This window comes from Toxorhynchites rutilus, chromosome 3, assembly GCF_029784135.1.
Source record: "Toxorhynchites rutilus septentrionalis strain SRP chromosome 3, ASM2978413v1, whole genome shotgun sequence".
NCBI classification, from domain to species: Eukaryota; Metazoa; Arthropoda; class Insecta; order Diptera; family Culicidae; genus Toxorhynchites; species Toxorhynchites rutilus.
The window spans coordinates 137764334-137785446 of NC_073746.1; the positions used below are offsets into that span (position 1 = coordinate 137764334).

Below are 21113 nucleotides of genomic sequence, written 5' to 3' on the forward strand. Positions count from 1 at the left end.
GGACTCAAGGAAGAGTGGTTGCGCCACTCTTAATGAAATGCTGAAATTTGGCATAGGGTGTTTTTTCGTGGTGGTGAACATTTTGTATACAATATTTTTTTGAAATTTTAGGGTCGATTTTTTCCATACATTCATTGGCAATGTACATGGATGTATGAAAAAAATTTCATCATCGAACTTAAAGAATTGACCATGTGCCTATGCAAAATTGCAGCTCAATCGGATTTAATTTGGGGTGCCTGAAACGCTCATAGTTTTCATTTCTAATCCTCGAAAATCCCCCTCGGGGGAGGGGGAGATTAAACGTCGAGATCTGGTGTCATCTTAAAAGAAAATTGGCCGAAAATCGACCTTCTGGGATTTAACACTCAAAGTTTTGATTTTTTTGACTAAACTATCAAACATACCAGCCCGATTCACATGCATTTGATTTTGCGTAAGTCAGTACTTCTAATACAATCTTGTTCCAAATCATTTATTCCTCTAGGATCGTAAACAAGGTGAAGCTTATTGAGAAGTTTGGGCGAAATGAAATAAATAAAGTTCACTTATAATAATAGAAATTGTGAAAAACAAAGAGGATCGAGGCAGCGGTTGGTCAATTAAGCGTACAGTTGCTCTCAGCAGATCCTACGTAACCCAACATTTGTCGATTATTTTTTCGATTGTGCGGTTCACAGTGAAGCCTCATTAAAATAATTCACCCGGAATCATTTTATCAATAATACGTTTATTTCTCATTCAATATTTATACTCGTATTTATACAAGCATAAAAATCACACCACAAATGGTTTAATTAAAATTATCCATTGGACGGATAGTACAATAGACGCGACTACCGTAATAATTGATTTTCCAAAAACAGTTTACATAATGTTATCAGCTATTTTCGTTCAACGGGCAACAGTGTTATTGATATTCGACAGACAACTCGACCCGGATAAATTTCAAGATTTTACACATTCGCCCCATAATTGCCAGAGTTGTTCTCTTGCCAGATAAAACTTCGCCATCACATTCGTTGCTGTGGCACTTTACGAGATTAGCGCTCATGATTTATACTTTTGTTGGGCTCCTCCAGCCTTAGTAGCAAAACAAAAATGCGAGCAATAGAAAATCATCTTTTGTGCCGTCCCAGCGGGGAATCCCCGACCCAATTTACCCAAAAACCCCAATTCCCATCAGGATATACAGATATAAAAAGTTTTTTTCTCCCTCTCTCTTTACCTTGGTCTTTCCCACAGATCCACCGATCGTCGCGCTGCGGCTCGGTTCGACACTCTCGGCGGACGACATCAAGGATGGTGACGATGTTTACTTCGAGTGTCACGTCCAGGCGAACCCTCCGTGGAGGAAATTACACTGGCTTCACGACGTAAGTGTTATTTACGAGCGCCGCTCGGGCAGCCCAACCCAAGTTGGGGTGAAAAAGATGCTAGCCATCTTCACCTATCCGGCCGGTCCTTTCCGGTTTGTCCCATTTTCTCGGGTTTTATTTTCTTTTCTTGAACGCGGGAACACAGGGGCGCTGTGTTTTTGGGGGGAAGTCCGTAGCGTGAGGTGCGAAACTATATGAAGTGTTAAAAACAATAGATATGGTTGAGTCAATAAATTCTATGTCAATTCCTCAAAAAATCAAGTATTCAAGAAAACACCTTTGAAACCAAAAAGGCTAGAATGAATCGATACCCGATACTTTTGTCAAATAATATTCAGCATATTCATTTAAATTGTGAGGAAGACCTGAAAGACCAAAATTGGCCGTTTTTGATGTCTTCTATCATTACACATAATGTCTCGATTGCTCAACCTTTACAGAAGGACTCGACTCCCCAATTAACTTCCAATTCCCCATCAAACATAAATCATTGTTAATCTTCTTCCTCAATACAAAGAGGAACCGACTTCTAGTTGCTCCGATCCGATCCGACTACACAATACACCAGGTATCGCCAGATTTACTTTATCTCACATTTTTCCATCTCTCCCATTTTTTTTTCTACTCGTAACAGGGCATAATGATAACCCACAATGCATCTGCCCGTGTAATCCGCTCGAATCAGAGTCTGGTGCTGCAGAAGGTAAATCGTAACTCGTCCGGAAATTACTCGTGCAGTGCAATCAACGCTGAGGGCGAAACTGTCAGCAATCAGCTGGCGCTCCGGGTCAAATGTAAGTGCCGCTTTCCAGGTCCACAAATGTTTGTGCAGCAAATACTTTAGGGTGTCTCGCTCTCTGTTTGACCGTTCAAGTGGTTCTTCCCGCCACGGGAAGTTCGATAATGATGCAATAATCAAACTTGGAACGACCAACCTAGATTGTGATGATTTACAAAGTGCTTAAAGAAGTTAAATAATTCAAACCGTGTTCCACCCAGATGCCCCCGTGTGCGCAACGGAAAAAATCATCATCGTCGGAGCGTTCCGGAGCGAGGCGTTGCACATTCCGTGCGAGGTGCACGCGGATCCACCGCCGCGACAATTCTACTGGAAGTTCAACAACTCGGGCGAAACGCTCGAAATCACCAAAGAGCGGTTCGTCAAAAATGGTTCACTTAGCATCCTCAGCTACACGCCCGTCTCCGACCAGGACTACGGCACGCTGACCTGCTGGGGCCAGAACGAGGTGGGCCTGCAGCAGTGGCCTTGTTTCTTCCAAGTAGTGCTCGCCGGTACGTCCCCTCCACGCCCCTCCAGCGATGAATTAGTTTAATGGCTCCGATTTTTAATTTCCTCCCAACCCTGATTCCGTCTTATGCTTTTCTTTGCCAACAGGATTGCCCTCGACGGTGAAAAATTGCACGATAAACAATCAAACCCAGAGCTCGGTCGAAGTGCAGTGCCTGGCCGGATACGATGGCGGTTTGCCGCAGATTTTCATGCTCGAACTGATTTCCAGCAGGACAGGAAGAGTGAGGCAAGTATCGATCTGTGGGAGTGTGCTTCATTCACAGTGACTTCCGAACTGTGTTTGGACTGGATATTTTAACGTGAAAATACCTTTGCAATTCGATGGTATTGAATTTTTTAAGCACCTAGCTACGAGTATGTTTGTAAATCAAAACAGCCAGACATTCTATGCAATCCTTCACTGTTCTGATGGTTACTATTGTAGGGCGACGATCGTTTGAAACTTACGCTGCACATTACCCATCCACCCATTGAATCATCTTTGCTCTTTAGTTTGATTAACCACCTAAAACTCTGAAATGGATTGTCCAACCGAGACAGCGAATACTTCTCATTTTCCAAATCCTTGTGCAGTTTATTCATCTTATTCCACTGCTTTATGGATATACTAGCTGTCCCGGAAAACTTCGTCCCGCCCAAACTTTGTTTTTTATTATCAATACTTTCAAACATTCACGTTTTCTTACTAAGCGCAAGTTCATGAGTCTAATCGCAAAACTGTTCATTGATTGATCTTCTAATCGACCCCGTTGAGTTTACATTTTACTAAAAAAATCCTAGTACTTCTACCAAAACTCATCATTATAATATCAGATTATTCTCAAACACAATTCTCGTTCAGGGTTTTTGAACCACTTGCAAATAACATCTCCGTTACATGGAATAAATGTTTGATACAGAAAATATGAAAGAATAAAGACAGACCCCTCCCCTCTTCTCCCCTTAGAGAGGGGGGAGAAATATCTATTCACCATAGAAACGTTTTGTGCCTCCTAAAATCTTCACATGCCAAATTCGGTTTCGTTTGCTTGATTATTTCTCGAGTAATGCAGAAATTTGGGTTTCATTTGTATGGTATGTCTTATTCTTGTTAGGAAATAAGATGACCGTTTATCAACTTTCATTGAACGGATTGCCACTATTGAGCTGAGACTGAAAAATAAAATAATGGTCGATGGGCAATGTTTCAATGATCCCTAGAGCATAGTATATCACACCCATTTCAGCAACATACACGGAACAAGGATCTTTGAGTTTGAAAGAGGCACTGGAATTTTCATTGAAGATGCCGAAGCCAGTGGACCCGTTTGTGCATGAACCGTCAGTAAAGAACATTTTATCAGATCTAACTTTCCCATATTCTGCCGAAAATATCGGCGGAATATAATCGGAGCGTAGATGATCTGGGATCCCATGGATCTTTTGTCGCATGGACAGATCAAAATTGACAGAAGAATTGCAAAAGTATGGGAAGCAAACTTGGTTAGAGATGCCCGGTGAAAGGTGCACTTCATGGGTAAGGTACTCATGGTATAAAGACATAAAACTTGACTAAGGAGTCGGTTGGAGTAGATTTTCGAAGTTATCAATCACCAATGGACTGTATCGAGAAGATTTCAAGCTGCCATGATTGAAAAACATGTGCTTTTCTGAGAGTAAATGATACAGGAAATTATTCAGAATTGGCGAAAGTCCACGATTATGAAGTTTCTCTGAGAGAATTTCCATGGAAACTGAATCAAATGCCCCTTTGATATCGAGAAAAACGAAAGCCATTTGTTCTTTGCGAGCAAATGCGATTTGGATTTCAGAAGATAGCAGCGCGAGACAATCGTTCGTCCCTTTACCTCGGCGGAAGCCAAACTGCGTATTTGACAGCAAATTTTCGTTTCAACCCACTTGTCCAAACGAAGTAGAATCATTTTCTCTAACAATTTACGAATACAGGATAACATTGCAATCGGCCTATACGAATTGTGATCGCAAGCCGGCTTGTTGGGTTTTCGTATGGCTATCACTCTCGCTTGTCTCCAGTCATGTGGGACTATATTCAGCTCCAGAAACTTGTTGAACAAGTTCAGCAAACACTGTTTCGCCAAGTCGGGAAGATTCTTCAACAAGTTGAATTTAATCTTGTCCAACCCCGGAGCTGAATTGTTACATGAGAGGAGGGCAATTGAGAATTCTACCATCGAAAAATTCTCATAATCGCCTTGGAGCGGAATGTCGCGTACGACGTTTTGTGCAGGAACGGAATCGGGACAAACCATTCTTGCAAATTTGAAAATCCAACGGTCAGAGTATTCCTCACTTTCATTTGTATGGTTCCAGCCACGCATTCTCCTAGCCGTATTCCAAAGAGTGCTCATAGCTGTCTCCCTTGACAAACCATTGACGAACTTCCGCCAATATCCACGCTTTTTTGCTTTAATCAGACCCTTTAGTTTGGCTTCTAGAGCTTGGTACTTTCGAAACCATTCCACTAATCCAGTTTTCCTGAATTTTTTGAAAGCGGATGATTTTTCAAGGTAGACCTTTGAACACTCCTTGTCCCACCAAAGTGATGGAGGACGACGTCGGAAAGTGGTAACAGGAACACGTTTCTATTGAGCTTGAAGTGCGCTTTCGTAAATCAAACTCGATATAAAGTTAAACTGACCAGACGTCCCGCGTTACGCGGGACAGTCCCGCATTTCAACAAAATGTCCCGCGTAAGATCACGTCCCGCGAAACGTCCCGCATTTGGCAAAAGAAAGGAAAATGTCCCGCGATATCAATATATTTCAATATTACAACTTGATTATGTTGACTTTCTTAAATGGATGAAACTCAAAAAAACTTTTATTTGGCAGACTGTTCAAGAGCGCTTCTAATGCATCCAATAATTAATACGTTGAGCTGGTTTCATCGCACCGACAGTGGGCTTTTTGTTTAGAGAGTGTAAACTGGAAGCGACAGCAACAAAATTAGAAAATGATTTTTATAAAAGCCCCCAATTGATCCGCAGGGACCAACGTGAGTCAGACGAAAAGTTCATCTTTGGTCCCCTAGCTCTGTCAGGGCTTAACGTTTTAAATAAGTCCGAAGAACTAGTATATACTCGACTGGAAGAGGCAGGGTTGTTTGATGAAGTATCGTAAGTGAAGCGCTGGGCGGTCTTACGGAAGTTGGCCTGAACCTCAACCATGACCGATGAAAATCTCATCTCGGCGTGTTCTTTTACCTTTTCGTGGCTTTGGTGGTCGACTGCCTCTCCATTTTGCCCATTTGCCCAAAAGTAATACATAAAGACCACATCACCTTCGCAACTTCCGGTAAGCACTTCGTACTATATATCTCCCCGTTCACCATATGACTCGAAAGAAGAGCGGCTTGGACATTCCCTTCACGTCTGTCAGAGATGGACCTTCTTCAAGAACTTGATGTGGATGATATATTCGACGTCATCGCTTACCTGGGGAAAGTAAAGTACGAGCATTCCATTCGGTAATTTGAAGAAAATTGCAGAATTTGAATCGTGCGTGCCAGGCGTAAATGTTCTGATTGAGTGAGTGATTTTCAGGCGTAAGCAAAACCTAAACCACCGAAAAATCACAATCGAGTGCCGATACTTGGAAAGAAATAACACAGATCAGTTTAGACTCGCTAAACTACGGTTTATGTTCAGATAACATATATACATAACGTTTTGTTTTTTGTGTCCCGCGTTAGACCTCTGACCATCTGGTCACTTTATATAAAGTTATACTCTTCGAGTGGAGTAAGTTCATGCATTGAAACAAGTGCTTCAGATATTATTTCTGCAAATTTTCTCCAGTCGATATTTTTCGTGAGGTCATACGCAATATCGACTGACTCACGAGAACCTGATTCATTGGCGATCGATAAAATTATTGGAAGGTGATCACTACCGTGGGGATCTTGGATTACCTTCCACGTGCAATCCAGGGATAACGAAGAAGAGCAAAGTGATATGTCTAACATACTTGCCCGTGCAGGAGGGTAGGCTATCCTAGTTGCTTCCCCTGTATTTAAAACTGTCATGTTGAAGTTGTCGCACAGATCATAAATCAACGTGGCACGGCTGTCATCGTAGTGTGACCGCCATGCTATTCCATGGAAGTTGAGGTCACCTACGATTAGCCGCGGCTCCGGCAATGCCTCGATGATATCAAAAAACTAATGGCGGCCACCCATGGTTCTTAGAGGAATATATATCGAGGCAATGCAGAAGTCTTTGCTATTGATTTGTGTCTGGCAAGCGACAACTTCAATGCCTGTCATCGATGGGAGAGTGACTCTATAGAAGGAGTGACATTTTTTGATCCCCAATAGTACGCCAACTTCATAGAAACTCCGTATACATTCATAAAAGAGTTTACTAAACATTAAAATTCGTTTAAAAAATGTAAATTATTACATCGCTGAATAAAGTATTTGGTATGATTCCTTGATCTGGTGACTGAGAGCAGACAAACGACCGCAAAGGGTTAATACACGATTGACTACAGTGACCTGTTTCGGTGTTGTTTGGGTCCAAGAATGTGATATGCCAATATTGCAATATCAGAATTGTATTGTGCAGGTGATAAGTCATATTACCATTGACTCAACAACCAGAACACTGCAAATATTGATGAACAAAGTGGATTTTATGCAACATTGAAGATATATTACATTTCTTGTATATTAAATCTATACTTGCATTTACTCACCAATTTTGAGATCACAAACAACTCCACATATTCAATAACAAATTCACTATCGAACGGGATCATTGCTGCCGCCGAATGGAGAACGATTTTTTTCCAATCTTATTTCGTTGCTATGTTAGAAGCCGAAATAGATCAACAATGTACAAATAACCATGCTATTGATCAAATGTGTGAATTTCAATTGAACTCAAAAAGCGTTTCATTCATTCACTAATTCAAATTCGAGAGTCATCGTTTGCTATCGGTCGAGAATGTGCGAATTAAAAGCTATTTCGGAAGAAAACTCAAGAAAACCAATTCCAATCGATCTTTTCCTTCATACTGTTGATTAAAGCTTGATTCATTTTGAATCCTAAAATCAGTTGTACCTCGGGATTGGTTGAAAGTAAAAAAATGTTTTTATATTCGAATATAGATAATTTATTGTTCTTTCAGAAATAATAAAACATTGTAAAAATTATCCCTTAACAGTTTTGATGAATTTTCTTACTTTTTCGGATGCGCTCCATCAAAGTTTGAACTCTCTGTTGGTCAACCTCAACGGCCATTTATTTCACGTCTGCAGCATCCCGAGTTACTTTGGCACCAATTCCGCAATTGCTTTTTTTTTTTTGATTGGGCAGAATTGGGGGCAATTGGAAGTGCTGAGGACTTTTTCAATGTAATTGATCCCATTGTCGCGGGGTACAACTAAAGCACACCTCGACTGTAGTGGAAGCTTACCAAATTTGGCCAAAACAAATTTGGCCAAAATACCGGACGTTTCTGAAGGCACTCTTCCCTATACGCGCCGGAGCTTCGCCCAATAGAGAAATATTGGGCGATTATGAAGCAGGCCCTCCGGAAGAACCCAAAAGTTGTCAAATCGGAGACGGACTTCAAGAGAAAATGGATTTCTGTTCAAAAAAAACTACAACCTGATTTTGTACAGAACCTTATGGACGGGGTAAAGAGGAAGGTGCGAGCATACGGGCTTGGGCTCGAAGTATGAATAAAAAGAAAATGCCAAAAGTTGTTTAATAGATTTTATTTTACTGTCTAAAATTTTCAAAAGGATCGGTCTACTGGGTGAATTTCTACAGCGTTTTTTTCGTGATGCAATTTGATGTGACACACCCTTTATTGTCTTGTTTGTGACGAAAACCTTGGTCACACCTTGGCTTCCGATCATATGTTACCCTAAGACGCGTTCTCTGACGCATCAGAACAACTTACACCTCCACGAAAACATTCCAGTACCTCATACACTGTCGATTTTGCCACCTTCAGCGATTTCGTGTTTTATGTACCTTACCACGCTTGATTTTTAATGCGAAAATGTTTCCTCTCGGCATCCATCCTACACAACTTTTTCTAAACGAAGCGGATTGACGTGAAATTTTCACCGTCGAAAGATACAGGTTTTCCAAACAATTTGCTGTCAAAATATTTGAGATACTCCTACTGCGATCGCTGATATAAAAAGAACTGGAATTTCGGATTCTAACTAAATCAAACCTTAAGGGTAAATCGATAGAATGACCGCTTGCGCCTTTATTCTTCAGCACAATTGTTCAAGCCATATTGCATAGCATGAAACATGAAAATTCCATGTGGAAGTCCTACTTATGGGTTATGGTTTCATACATCAGACTATTATCAGCTTATTCTTGAATGCACAATAAACAGGTAGATTGCTTTTACAGGGTTTCTAATGCTCTAATCAAAATTTGGTAACATATACCCTGGCCATCATATAACCCTTGTTGAACCTGTGAGATTGACATGAAAATCGCAGTACCTATTTCGAAAATCTTTTTTTACACATTGAAAATGTGTACATTATATTGAGTGACGTTATATCGAGAGTATGCTTTATCGAGGGTACGTTATATCGAAGTTCTCCTGTAATGCGTTGGAAGGAGATAAAAGAATTATAACCCAGCTAGATTCTAGAGCATTTGCGAGAATAAAGGTCACTCAAATGCCTTTGGATTTGGGTAGAAAGTTTACCCGAATGATAAATAATTCCGAATGAGAAAGGAAGAAATATTTAAAAAAGGATAAAAATTTTAGTTTTAATCCTGATAATAAATTATTCTTGAATCCGCTATGGGGTTACGTCCCCCAAAGTACAACGGTGCTATTGTGTGACCATCCCATTAAATAAAAGATTGGTATAGTCGATAAAGTATTAAACTACTTGCAGACGTGGCGATGTTTTATTAGTCGATTAGACAATACGCTACGTGACGAAAACTTCAACTACAACATTTTTTGACTCCGATTATTAACCCTTTGCGGTCGGGATTAATATTCCTTGAAAGAGATTCTCTTATCTTTCCACGCTGATAATATTTTGTTTCTTCCGAGTTTCGTTACATAGAAAATTCGTATACATTAGTGGAAAAGTTCACTAGACATTTCAATTCGCTTAGAAAAAAATTAAACTATTACATCGTTGAATGAAGTATTTAAAATGATTCCTTGCTGTGGTGGCCGAGAACAGACAAACGGGGTTAATAACTGAACCAACAATGCTTAAGTTGAAGCACAATTTTTCGTATTACTCTGCATTGGCTACAGTCTGTATAAGTTCCGTGAAACAAAGTTGAGGTTTCTGCTCGCACTGCAGGATTCATTCCTCATTAATCAACAGTCAGTACCGAACAAATGATTTGTTGTAAAATAAAACTCAACTATTCCGGGATATTTAACAGCATTGTTCGTTCCCACAATTTTGTGAATGTGGTTTTCATTGATTCCGTTCGCATACCGCCGTACACTGTGGCACATTCCTGTTTCTGGTGGAAATTCAATAAACTACAATCGAAGTCACTCGTGCTGCTCCATGTTTATTTTGCCTTCCAAGGATAATTAACATTCCCTGCTCTCTCTCCTTTTTTACTGCAGGTATAACATCACGAATCCCGATGACCCTTACTTTGTGATAGAACCACTGGAAGCACTCATGCACTACAACAACCTCTATGACGATTTCGGAGACAATAACGCATTCAAGGCTGTCATCTATGCCATCAATCAGAAGGGGAGAAGCCAGGGGGTGGTCGTAAAAGATTTTTTATTCGAGAGTACCACCACAGAAAACCGCGCCGGTAAGCTTCCTGTGGCTGTGTTTAAAGATTCGTTAAATAAACATTTCCACGCGATAAATTTGCGGACTTTGTGAAATGAGATATCTGAAAATACTTTCCGTCTCAAATGTCATTGTTTTTGAGCGAAAACATTTTTAATGATAAATCAATGTTATATTTATTCCTTCGCGTGGCCTTTATCCAACCTCTCCAATTACAGTCCTAACAAGCAACCCGCTGGAGAGCCTATCCCCGATTCTGTTTGGCATTCTGTTCACGCTGCTGGTATTGTGTTTCGTTATCTTCGTGCGATTTTACTACATCAAAGCGACAACCACCTCCACCACCATTACGAACGTCAGTAGCGACTTAGTTAGTAACACGAAACAGCACGGCTCCAAACAGGATTCCTCTGGCAAGGTGAGTCTCTTCCACCCACCATCTTATCTTATGGCTTGGAAATAGAGGCCTGGACGAATAATCACTATCTGCATTTTTCCGTTGTTGTGTGCCGTTCCTTATTATTGTATTGTATTCTCGGATCGGTTGGTGTTTTTCTGGAAAATATTTATGAACGAAAACACGAGCCTAGCAACAGATCCTTGTTGTGCCATTTTGCGTGTATAATCATTGGTTGAAAATTGCGCACGATTTAATGTGTCTAACCTTGAACTTCATCCCACAACAGTATTCAAATTTAATGTATGATAAACTTTCCATACAGCAATATCCTGGGAACGGATATCTCCATCCTAACCATACCTAACACACAAAGAACTGGTTGGATCAAAACCACCACGTTCCTAAGCAACACAAAGAAATAACAGATTTTCTCCACCTTCTCGTTCACGTACAACGCCTTCATTAGATAATCTAAATATAATTAGCCTATTCTTATGAGGTTCAAAACAAACACTGCTATCAGCATACTAAACATAGCGCACATACGCACATACACACATACACACACACACACACACACCCGGTGCGCACGTGATGCGTATCCTCCAGGTAATCCGATAAAGCTGGAAGCAAACAGGATGAACTTTGAATTCAAGAAAATGGGCCGATGTTTGCGAAGAACAAAACCAGCACATGTGTTTTTATTTCCTACCTAGTGAGAGTTCCCCGCGCGCTGGGATGTTTTCTGCAGTCAGCAATTGGAATAGATCGCTATTATCGAATTCAAAGATCGTAACTATAAAAAATTAAAATGTTTTTTCCTCAAATTCGATGTTAGTGAAGTGACATACACAGTGTATCAATGGAGTTCTTGAGTATCCAAGAGTGTCAACTAATGAGTTTGTACCACCTGGTCAAACGGTTACTGAAGAATATTATCTCAAAATTTTTAAGCATCTGATAACCAGAATCTGCCGGAATCGACCCATTCGTTTCTGCCGGGTTCATATCGCGTCTGTGTCCTGTGTTCCGCCGTATTCACCTGATTCAGCATAAGGACCCATTCCCTCAAGGAAAATATAGCTTTGGGACATGTAATAAATGTCTAACTTAGGCAACACATATCTTACCGGCATAGTTCAGGACTGTTGACACAGATGAAGTAAGTATAGTACACAGTGTGCAAATCAGTAAATCACCAGCGGATGAGCGGCTCTGATCCGTTCAATTTATTCTAATGAACTGATCATTTGGATCACCGTTTCAGCTCAGTCAAAAAATGGAAAATCGTCTTTTTATCAATAAGCTCATTTTTGAAAATTTTTAACTTTTGAATCGCTTGACCTATTTCTTGAATGAATCGTATTTTGATACACTTTTCAGAGAAAATATTTTAGTACACTTTTAGGCGAAACCATTGAAATTTTTTGTTTTTAGCGCTTGTTGAGGTGTCCAACCCAACTAGACTCCAGTTTTTTTTTTTTGGAAAGTTCAGACTTTTTTATATGATTATGAAATTGAAGTGCCACGATTTTTTTTAATATATATTTTTTGGTTTTTTTCAAAAAAAACCTGCGTCCCCATAATGAACCTCCCAATATTGAATCAATGGTCACGCATGTTCTTTTTTAAATGAACAAACGTTTAAAAACCCGTTTGAACTTCCTGAAAAAATATAAAAAGCTGAAGACTCTAGGACTTTTTCTATATATCGTTTATTTACACTCAACATATCGTGAATTGGTCAAGCGGTTTACAGTTTTAATTTTTTTCAAAAATGAATACGTTTATGAAAAAGTCATTTTTCCAGATCACCCTTGTTCTGAATGACGGACTCTAAGGGTAACTCAGGAAAAAATAAATATACATACGCTCGACAGAAAATTAAAGCCATATTTGCAAAATTACAGAAGATTTTCTAACGCGCTACAAAAACACACTTTTGGCACTTTTTTAAAATCGATGCAAAAAAACAAATTGTTTTTTGTCGAACCAAGAAAATAACCTTGTACAGGAGTTTTGAGTTTTAAAACCTATCTTTCAGTTTGCAGTGCGATCATTATTTGTTGAATTGTTCATCAACAAAAAGTATGGGGTAGTTTTTCATTCAAATAAAAATATCTTTGTATAGAAAGGACCCACAGGAACGTTATAGGAATTAAATGACCCTTATCAAACATTCTAGGGATGCTTGATAAGGTTAATTGGATTTGCTATTGACTTAGTTAGCAAAAATTGTAATAGTCTACAAAAAGTTTGAAAAACAAAAAAAAACCATTTTTTTATTTTTGCCGATTTTTTTGTCCACTACACATACAAAGATAAAAATGTGTTCGTAGAATATTTCAAACTTGAAAGTTGAATCTTCGAAATAATGTATGTGAAAAACAATTCCTTACATTTTTCTGTATTCCACATTATCACCAAAGACAGTCCTTCATTCAATAGACAACTTCGCATGTTCGCTTCGTGCTGTCCATTTTACTAGTTTCAAAACGGTCGAAAGCGTCTCGAGGACATAGGCCGACCGTGAGAAATATAGAAAAGAGGTGAGCGAAGCTAGAAGATGGAACTTGGACTCTCGATTACCATCAAGCGCATTGCACAGATATAGCGGGGATCCGGTTACCTCAAGTACACTAAAAAGGCCAAGAAACCGAATCTTACTCCAACACATATAGATGGATCTAGATGACCCTGATTGTTGTGCACACTACTGGCATGATTTGAGGAAGGAACCAAAAGTCAAGCTGAGTCGAAACACTCATGATTGGGAGTGTTTTTCACATCATGGAAAACCCCTCTTGCTACAATTTCAACCAGGATGAACTCAGAAAAGTACGTGGAATTAATGAAAAACATTCTGGTACCATTTACCGAAAATTTTATGCCTGAAAACTTCACTTTTCAGCAAGGCAATGCAACCATCCATGTCAGTAAGAGAAATATGCAGTGGTTTTCGTAGTGAGATACCAAAGACTTGAACTGGCCAGAACGCAAGATTCGGAAAGATAACAAAATATCGTTTTTCCTTAAAATGTTTACTAAATCATCATATTCATTATCAAAAACTAAAATGCATTCAAACGAATTTCCTCTCTCAAAACCTATTTTTATTTCATATTCCATTTGTTATATTACTTTTATTAAATTGTAATGATTTCGCAAGTATTGAAATTTCATAATTTTGAAAAAAACTCATATCTCCATTTTTAAGTCAATACCGTACCAATACAGTGTGGAAAATTCGTTTGAACGCAGTGCCATGTTTGAGTGTTTAGTAAGTCAACAAACAATAATTGATCCACAGCAGTTGCAGGTGTGGTCCCTCCAAATCATAGTTTGTTACATTATTGCTTCCAATTTCAATTCCAAAAAAAAAAATCGAATTTGGGACACAGTACAACTTTAATTTTATATTAAAACGTATTCGAACACATTTTTTGATATATGTGTACGTTTTCAGAATTATTAGAGCAAAAAAAGGTACATTTTTTGTTTTGTTTTTAGAAACGCAGAAATCTGTTAATTTAATATTTGAGATTATAAGATTAAATATATCGACGTCTGATCTATTTTTTGTTTAATTTTTCGTATTTTTCGATTTAAAAATTTCATCTTTAAATTCCGATGGGCCTTATTACCGTATCCACGTACACTTACGGTCCCACTACGCGTACATCTCACTTCACTTTGTTGTACTCATTCCCGTTACGTAAAGTGTAAAAATGAACTTCGTGTAGAAAGTGGAATGGATACCAAAATGACCCTGTGTTCATTTCCAATGTCGTTTCTAAGAGAAACGTCAGTTGTATTTTGTTTTGTTTATCCTCAAGTTGTGTCGATACACCCAGAAAATGGATTACTAAAAAAAGCTTCCAAATCTTTTCTAATGCAAACACTAGTAGAATGTACAGATTTTCTGTAAATATTACCAATCGTTTGTAAAATGAATGTCAGATGCAATACACATCCCTACCAACGATTGATTCATTTTACTTCGCGGTATTAGTAACTTTTACAATTGTCATTACTGGCAACCGCGAAGAACATGTAAATATAACATTATTAGTCTAATTACCGAGTTGATAATTGAGTTGAACGGAACTACTTTCCGATATTGATTTCTTCACAGAAGAAGGTTGAATTAACCCAGATTCGGGACAGGTAAGTAATATTCTTGAAAATCAATTCAATTTAAGTTCTTTAATTAATATTGATACATATTGGATAGCAATGTCTTCGTCTGTTGCGGGAGAATGCGAAGACATTGCTTCAATAATAAGGAATCATGGTACTTCGAGACACAAAAACGAACCCTGTTGAGTCCTAGATCTACCTTTATGCTGTTGGATTTGGTCAACGACAACTTCATAAACGCTTTGCAGACAATTATGATCGGTGGTTCGATCAATTGGATATTTTCCGGATTCGTCACGACGGAGGTTCCGTATCCACTGACGCTGTCAAGTCAATGTTGCAACGGGGCATAGAGCTGGCCTTACTTAATGCCGCCTGGGTTTCGTCAGCTTCGTGATATTTTCCGAATGTGTTCGGCTGACAAGTAATTACACGCTGGTCCTGGGAGAGGATAATAGTGAGAATTGTGTAGTCTGGCGTAGCTATTTGTAGTAATGATTGTGTATTTTTTCCTAATTTGTAGCCGTGGAACAGACCCAATCGACGCAGGACCAGATGTCTATAGTTTAGATAGTTCAATAATAGTTTAGGTAGTTCAATAATTGAATAAAGATGCATACACAAGCTCAATAAATTCATAACAATATATGCATAAAGGTTGGGTTAACATAACATGTTTAGGGTATATGTTGAACCAACGTTGAACCGACTGCTTATACTGGGTAATACTGGCCGATTTGACATTTGTTTACCATTGTTATCGCGTAATATGTACGAATCTGGGTCATGCGAATAGAATCAAATTGGTTGTCAAGAAGAATCCAATCGAAATGCCAATAATCAGTAGGGGAAAAAGTTCATTTTCTTAAAATAAACCACATAGAGAAAGTATTGTTATGAAAGGCAAAAATAATCTAATTAAATTAAGTGAATGAGCTACATTTTTTCACCAATTAATGCGAGCGTTTGAAATCATGAAAGCACAACTGACATTTTGGTAGATTTTCAGAAATTAGTTTTGGTATTTTCAGAAATCTCGGTATTATTTTTTTTTTTTATCTTCGCTTATTTTTCGTCGGCCTATTTCCGCCACTTTAGTGCCAATCACCGACATCAGGGAGGCGACTCCACCTGTTCCTACCTATCAGACTCAACAACTCATGAGCCGGGCCAACTTCTTTTACTTCCGCTCCGAAGGAAGACGTAACCAGAGATTTTTCGCCTCAGAAAATCCCAACGACGCCAGCTGGGATTGAACCCAGGCCGATCGGATTGTGAGGCTGTTACGCTAACCATACAACCACTGGCGCCGTCTCGGTATTATTGACATCAAAATTTATCTAAACCTAATTGTAATTCAATTTTACTTCTCGATAAATGTTAGGTTTTTATTATTATGAACACTAGAATTGTATTATTTGAACTTTTTCCTTTCTAAAAAATACGAATTACCCAAATTACAACCTTTATTTCAATTCTATTCCGGTCACAAAAAGTTAATAAACAAAGCTCGAGTGATGAAAACGCTTCCTTTTTTTATATGCGAAACGTTTGACCGCGTATGAAAAAAACAGACAGCATGGGGAAAAAAAGCTACAAGATTTTTTTAAAGCTAAATGCACTTGAAAAATAGATTCAAATAGATTCAAAAATTACTAATCATTGATAATATTTACCAAAAAACTCGTCATATATACCAACTTTTTGGCAGAGTGTATGATCAGTGATTATGATGAGCACAAGGAATGGCTCTGTTTACACAAATAATCGATGGATGAACTCGGTGTATTCATAATGAATTCTACCAAATGTTTACAGTGGCGTGCAATCCGGAATGAGGTTGTACTCACTCCACATTGTTTTCACGCGTAGTGTATTCGGGAATAAGGCCCGATGTAATCCGATTTTTGTCGCCTTTATGCTGATAGTGTTTATAGAACTGCATATGACAATTTCACAGGAGTATCTATTGTTTCGAGTAAAATCACACATATCCGAAAAAAGATATAGGAACATACAAATTGTATACAAATACAAACTGGAGTAGTACTGGATCCCGAAATAAAAAAAAATCAAAAAAAACTCACAAAATATATTTGGCGATATTTTTTGATAAACAATAGTCAGATGCACGTGCAGTACTTTTTTGAAGTTTTCATCACGAAATTATAGAGAATGGCGTGAGGAAACGAAAAAGTACGTTTCTCTACATAGATCCTATGGTGAACCATATAGGGATCCGAAAATTTATCATTTGAAATTTATTATTCGATACCCTATACGAAATTTTTCATACACTTAGAAAAATCCTCAGTAGAAAACCGCCAAATACATTTGGTAATGCAAACATTAGTAGAATATACAATTTTTTTGTACATGTTGTCAACAATTCCACGTCCCTATCAGAGGTTAATATATTTTACTCAATAACATTAGTAAACTTGATATCTGAAGACTAGTGAGAAAAGCGCGTATTAGTCATTTTTATGGTTGCCATGAGGCAATACGGACTTATACTAAGGATATAATTCTAATACGAGCGGTAAAATGTAGCTGATAATGGGCTTACGAATCATCTGTTTGACATATATGTTTATTAGTACGGTAGAAAATGACCATAGATTGGTAGCATTTACCATAATCGTTATATTCACTAATTATTTCTCTCAATGTAGTGCTGGTTATTTGGTTTGGGGGCAATTTTCACTTCCTAGATCTAGTTTTATTAACCATCTTCGGTTTAACTTGATAAATGGCATTTTGGCATCGCTTGTATTTTCTTCTAGTTTGATATTAAGTATATACTCTACAAAAAAAAATAGAAACACAGAGTGCGAGGTCAGAATTTTTAAGTGATTTTTAAAATGCTCTCGCTTCGTGAAAAATCAACGCATGAAGATGGGGTGTACATCATTTTAAAGCTTTTGAGACAACAACAACTTCAATTTTTGGAATATTCTACGAACACTGTTTTGTTTTAGTTAGAATTAGTTACAATTGAAAAAAAATTATTTCTATCTTGTTTTTTCAAAGTTATTGTGTTAGTTCACGAAAACTTTGAAAACACAGGAAAAAATCGATTTTTTATTTCTTCCCGATATTTTCGTCCACTACATCTACTCACACTAAGATAAAAATGTGTTCTTAGATTATTCCAACTTGAAAGTTCAAGCTTTAAAATGATATGCGTCTCATCTCCATGCGTTGATTGCACCAAGTTACAGTATTTCGAAAATCACTTAAAATATCCACTTCGCACTCTATTCAAATCAAGTTTAGTGCACAGAAGATTGTCATTTCTTTCGTATCATGTTGATTAACATTGTTAAAAAACTGCCATTGTGAATACTTTTTGAAATACGTGTAAATCACATTTTTGAAAAGTTATTGATTATGCATTTCGTGAATTTTTTTTATAAATTACTAGCTAACCCGGCAAACTTCGTCCCGCCCAATCGCAGAACTATTCATTGATTGATCCTCTAATCTACCCTTTAAAATTACCTTTTACTGTAACATTCCTAGTACTTCTAGCAAAACTCGACATTATAATATCAGATTATTTTCAGACACAATTCTCGTTCAAGATATTTCAACCGCTTGCAAAAAACATGTTTCTTCGTTACGTTACATGCTAAATTTGGTTTTATTTGCTTGATTAATTCTCGAGTAATACAGAAATTTGTGTTTCATTTGTATGGCAGCCCCCCCTTAGAGAGGGGGGTGGAGTATCTAACCACCATAGAATAATTTGTTGCACCCTGAAACCTCCATATGCCTAATTTGGTTTCATTTACTTGATTAATTCTCGAGTAATGCAGAAATTTGTGTTTTATTTGTATGGCAGCCACCCCTAAGAGAGGGGGGAGGGGTATCTAACCACCATAGAAACATTCATTGCACCCTAAAGTTTCCATATGCCTAATTTGGTTTAATTTGCTTGATTAATTCTCGGGTAATGCAAAAATTTGTGTTTCATTTGTACGGCAGCCCCCTCTAAGAGAGGGGGAAGGAGTATCTTATCACCATAGAAACATTTATTGCATCCTAAAACCTCCACATGCCAAATTTGGTTTCATTTGCTTGATTAATTCTCGAGTAATGCAGAAATTTGTGTTTCATTTGTATGGTAGCCCCCCCTTAGAGAGGGGGAAGGACTGTCTAACCATCATAGAAACATTTATTGCACCCTAAAACTTTCACATGCCAACTTTGGTTTCGTTTGCTTGGTTAATTTTCGAGTAATGCAGAAATTTGTGTTTCATTTGTATGGCAGCCCCCCCTTAGAGAGGGGGGAGGGGTCTCAAAATATCACGAAAACCTTCCCCGGCCCAAAAAACCCCTACATACCAATTTTCATGTCGATCGGTTCAGTAGTTTCCGAGTCTATAAGAATCAGACAGACAGACAGACATCACTCCATTTTTATATATATAGATAGATAGATTGGCTTACAACAATATCATTTCCTTATATTAGTTTATTTCCTCATTAGAGATGTTTGCAAGAGTAGCCAGCACTTAAACCGTTGCAATTACCCTCAGGAGCTACTCATTAGTTACCCGTTTTGTAAGAAATCATTCATTATTTCCCAGAGTGATTAGCGTTTAAATAAAGCGTGTAATGGAAAACAAATCCACACTGCTGGCCGCTGGCTTAGCATTTCCTGCCTGCCGTTATGTGTATCACTCGGAGGAGTGCAGCTGAGAAGCAGCCGCTGCCGGTCCCATTTGATACTCGAATCGAAAGAAATCGCGAATAATGAAACCAATTTCTCGTGTTTAACACGCTGCTGTGCATTGTTGTTATTTTTTCACTCTCTCCTGAGTCCTGTTGTTTTTCCCTCTTCCCACCCACTGGCGCCAATTAGCGTTCATTAGTGCACTAGCGAAGCTGTTATGAGCAAATCCCGTTTTTTTTTCATGATTCGCTCAAACACCACCCACCACCACCCCCGCAAAGCCGCGTGGATAAAATAAATGGCACACAGGCATTGGCGAAACTGGTGCCGAAACGAAAATTAGATTGAGTGGAAAATGGAGAAGTGGGTGAGCGGTACTACTGGAAAAAAAACATGACGAGTATACAATTACTGTTCCTTAACGGTGTTCTATTTCAAATTACGTCGGATTAGAAACAGAACCCGATTTTGTTTTACTACGATTCGAGGCTTTAATGATGTTCATGGGTGTTTGATAAACTATTTGTAGATTCAGACTCAAACTGGCGATGAATACATTCGAGAAATGTGTAGACACTCTTTCTATAAATATCAAAGTCATCAACTGTGATTGATGTTTAATGAAACACTAAGCGGAAATTATTTCATTTCCAACGAAACGAACATTTATGCAAAACAGCCCAATTACACCCTTATTTCGTAGCCGCACTTATTTTGATGGCATGGCATTGTCTCTAGTGGGCCTCCAAGTGAGCAACAGAAGCGACAGATCCCGAAATTTAATTCAATATAGGTGTCGCGACACAATCATCAAGGATGTGCCGAGTAGACAATTCCAATATTCACCGACAGCTGTTCGTTATGTCGAGGGGTACAATGTTTTCGCCAGGCCGTATCCTCTTTCACACCTAACGCCCGGAGAGGACGGAAAAAAGAAAGTACTCCAGTTTCTTCTTAAAAGACATTAAAATTCCCGCTCACCCCCGTCTCCGGATGTCCTTCTTCAACACCTCCGGAGTGCCTTGTAATTGGCAAAAAGTTGAAACATTCACAAAGAAACAAATGAAAAGTTGGCATTTCCTTAATGAACGAAACATAATTCAATTATAATGGTCGAGGAGGAGGAAAAAACTTGAAATAAGTGGCAAACAGAGAAAAATGTTGCTGACTTAAGATATTAAAAGAGGAAAAAACAAAGATTTGATTGCAGTGCGAACGTGATTCTATTCAGAACGATTTCAGAATGCTTCCAGGAGGTCTTATATAGTGGAAAGGACATTTTTCCAGAGAACGGAAGCACTAAGAGCGCTCTGGACTCGTTGTTTGCAGAAATCAAGTACTAGAACTATTAACTAAGAATTCAGAAATACTAATAAAAGCCAAAGCTATCTCGCAAAAACGATTCGTCAC

The 21113-nt window shown here is 38.4% G+C and overlaps 1 protein-coding gene across 2 annotated transcripts in view; it reads left to right on the top strand.

Annotated features, from left to right (window-relative positions):
* LOC129780282 (neural cell adhesion molecule 1-like) overlaps positions 1-21113 on the top strand; it is an 876690-nt gene that overhangs the window by 837614 nt on the left and 17963 nt on the right. For both annotated transcript variants that reach the window (XM_055788354.1, XM_055788355.1), the window contains 6 exons: positions 1246-1376; positions 2014-2173; positions 2379-2672; positions 2776-2917; positions 10299-10501; positions 10701-10900. In XM_055788354.1, the coding sequence (XP_055644329.1) occupies positions 1246-1376; positions 2014-2173; positions 2379-2672; positions 2776-2917; positions 10299-10501; positions 10701-10900 (1130 nt within the window). The remainder of the gene's footprint in view (positions 1-1245; positions 1377-2013; positions 2174-2378; positions 2673-2775; positions 2918-10298; positions 10502-10700; positions 10901-21113) is intronic.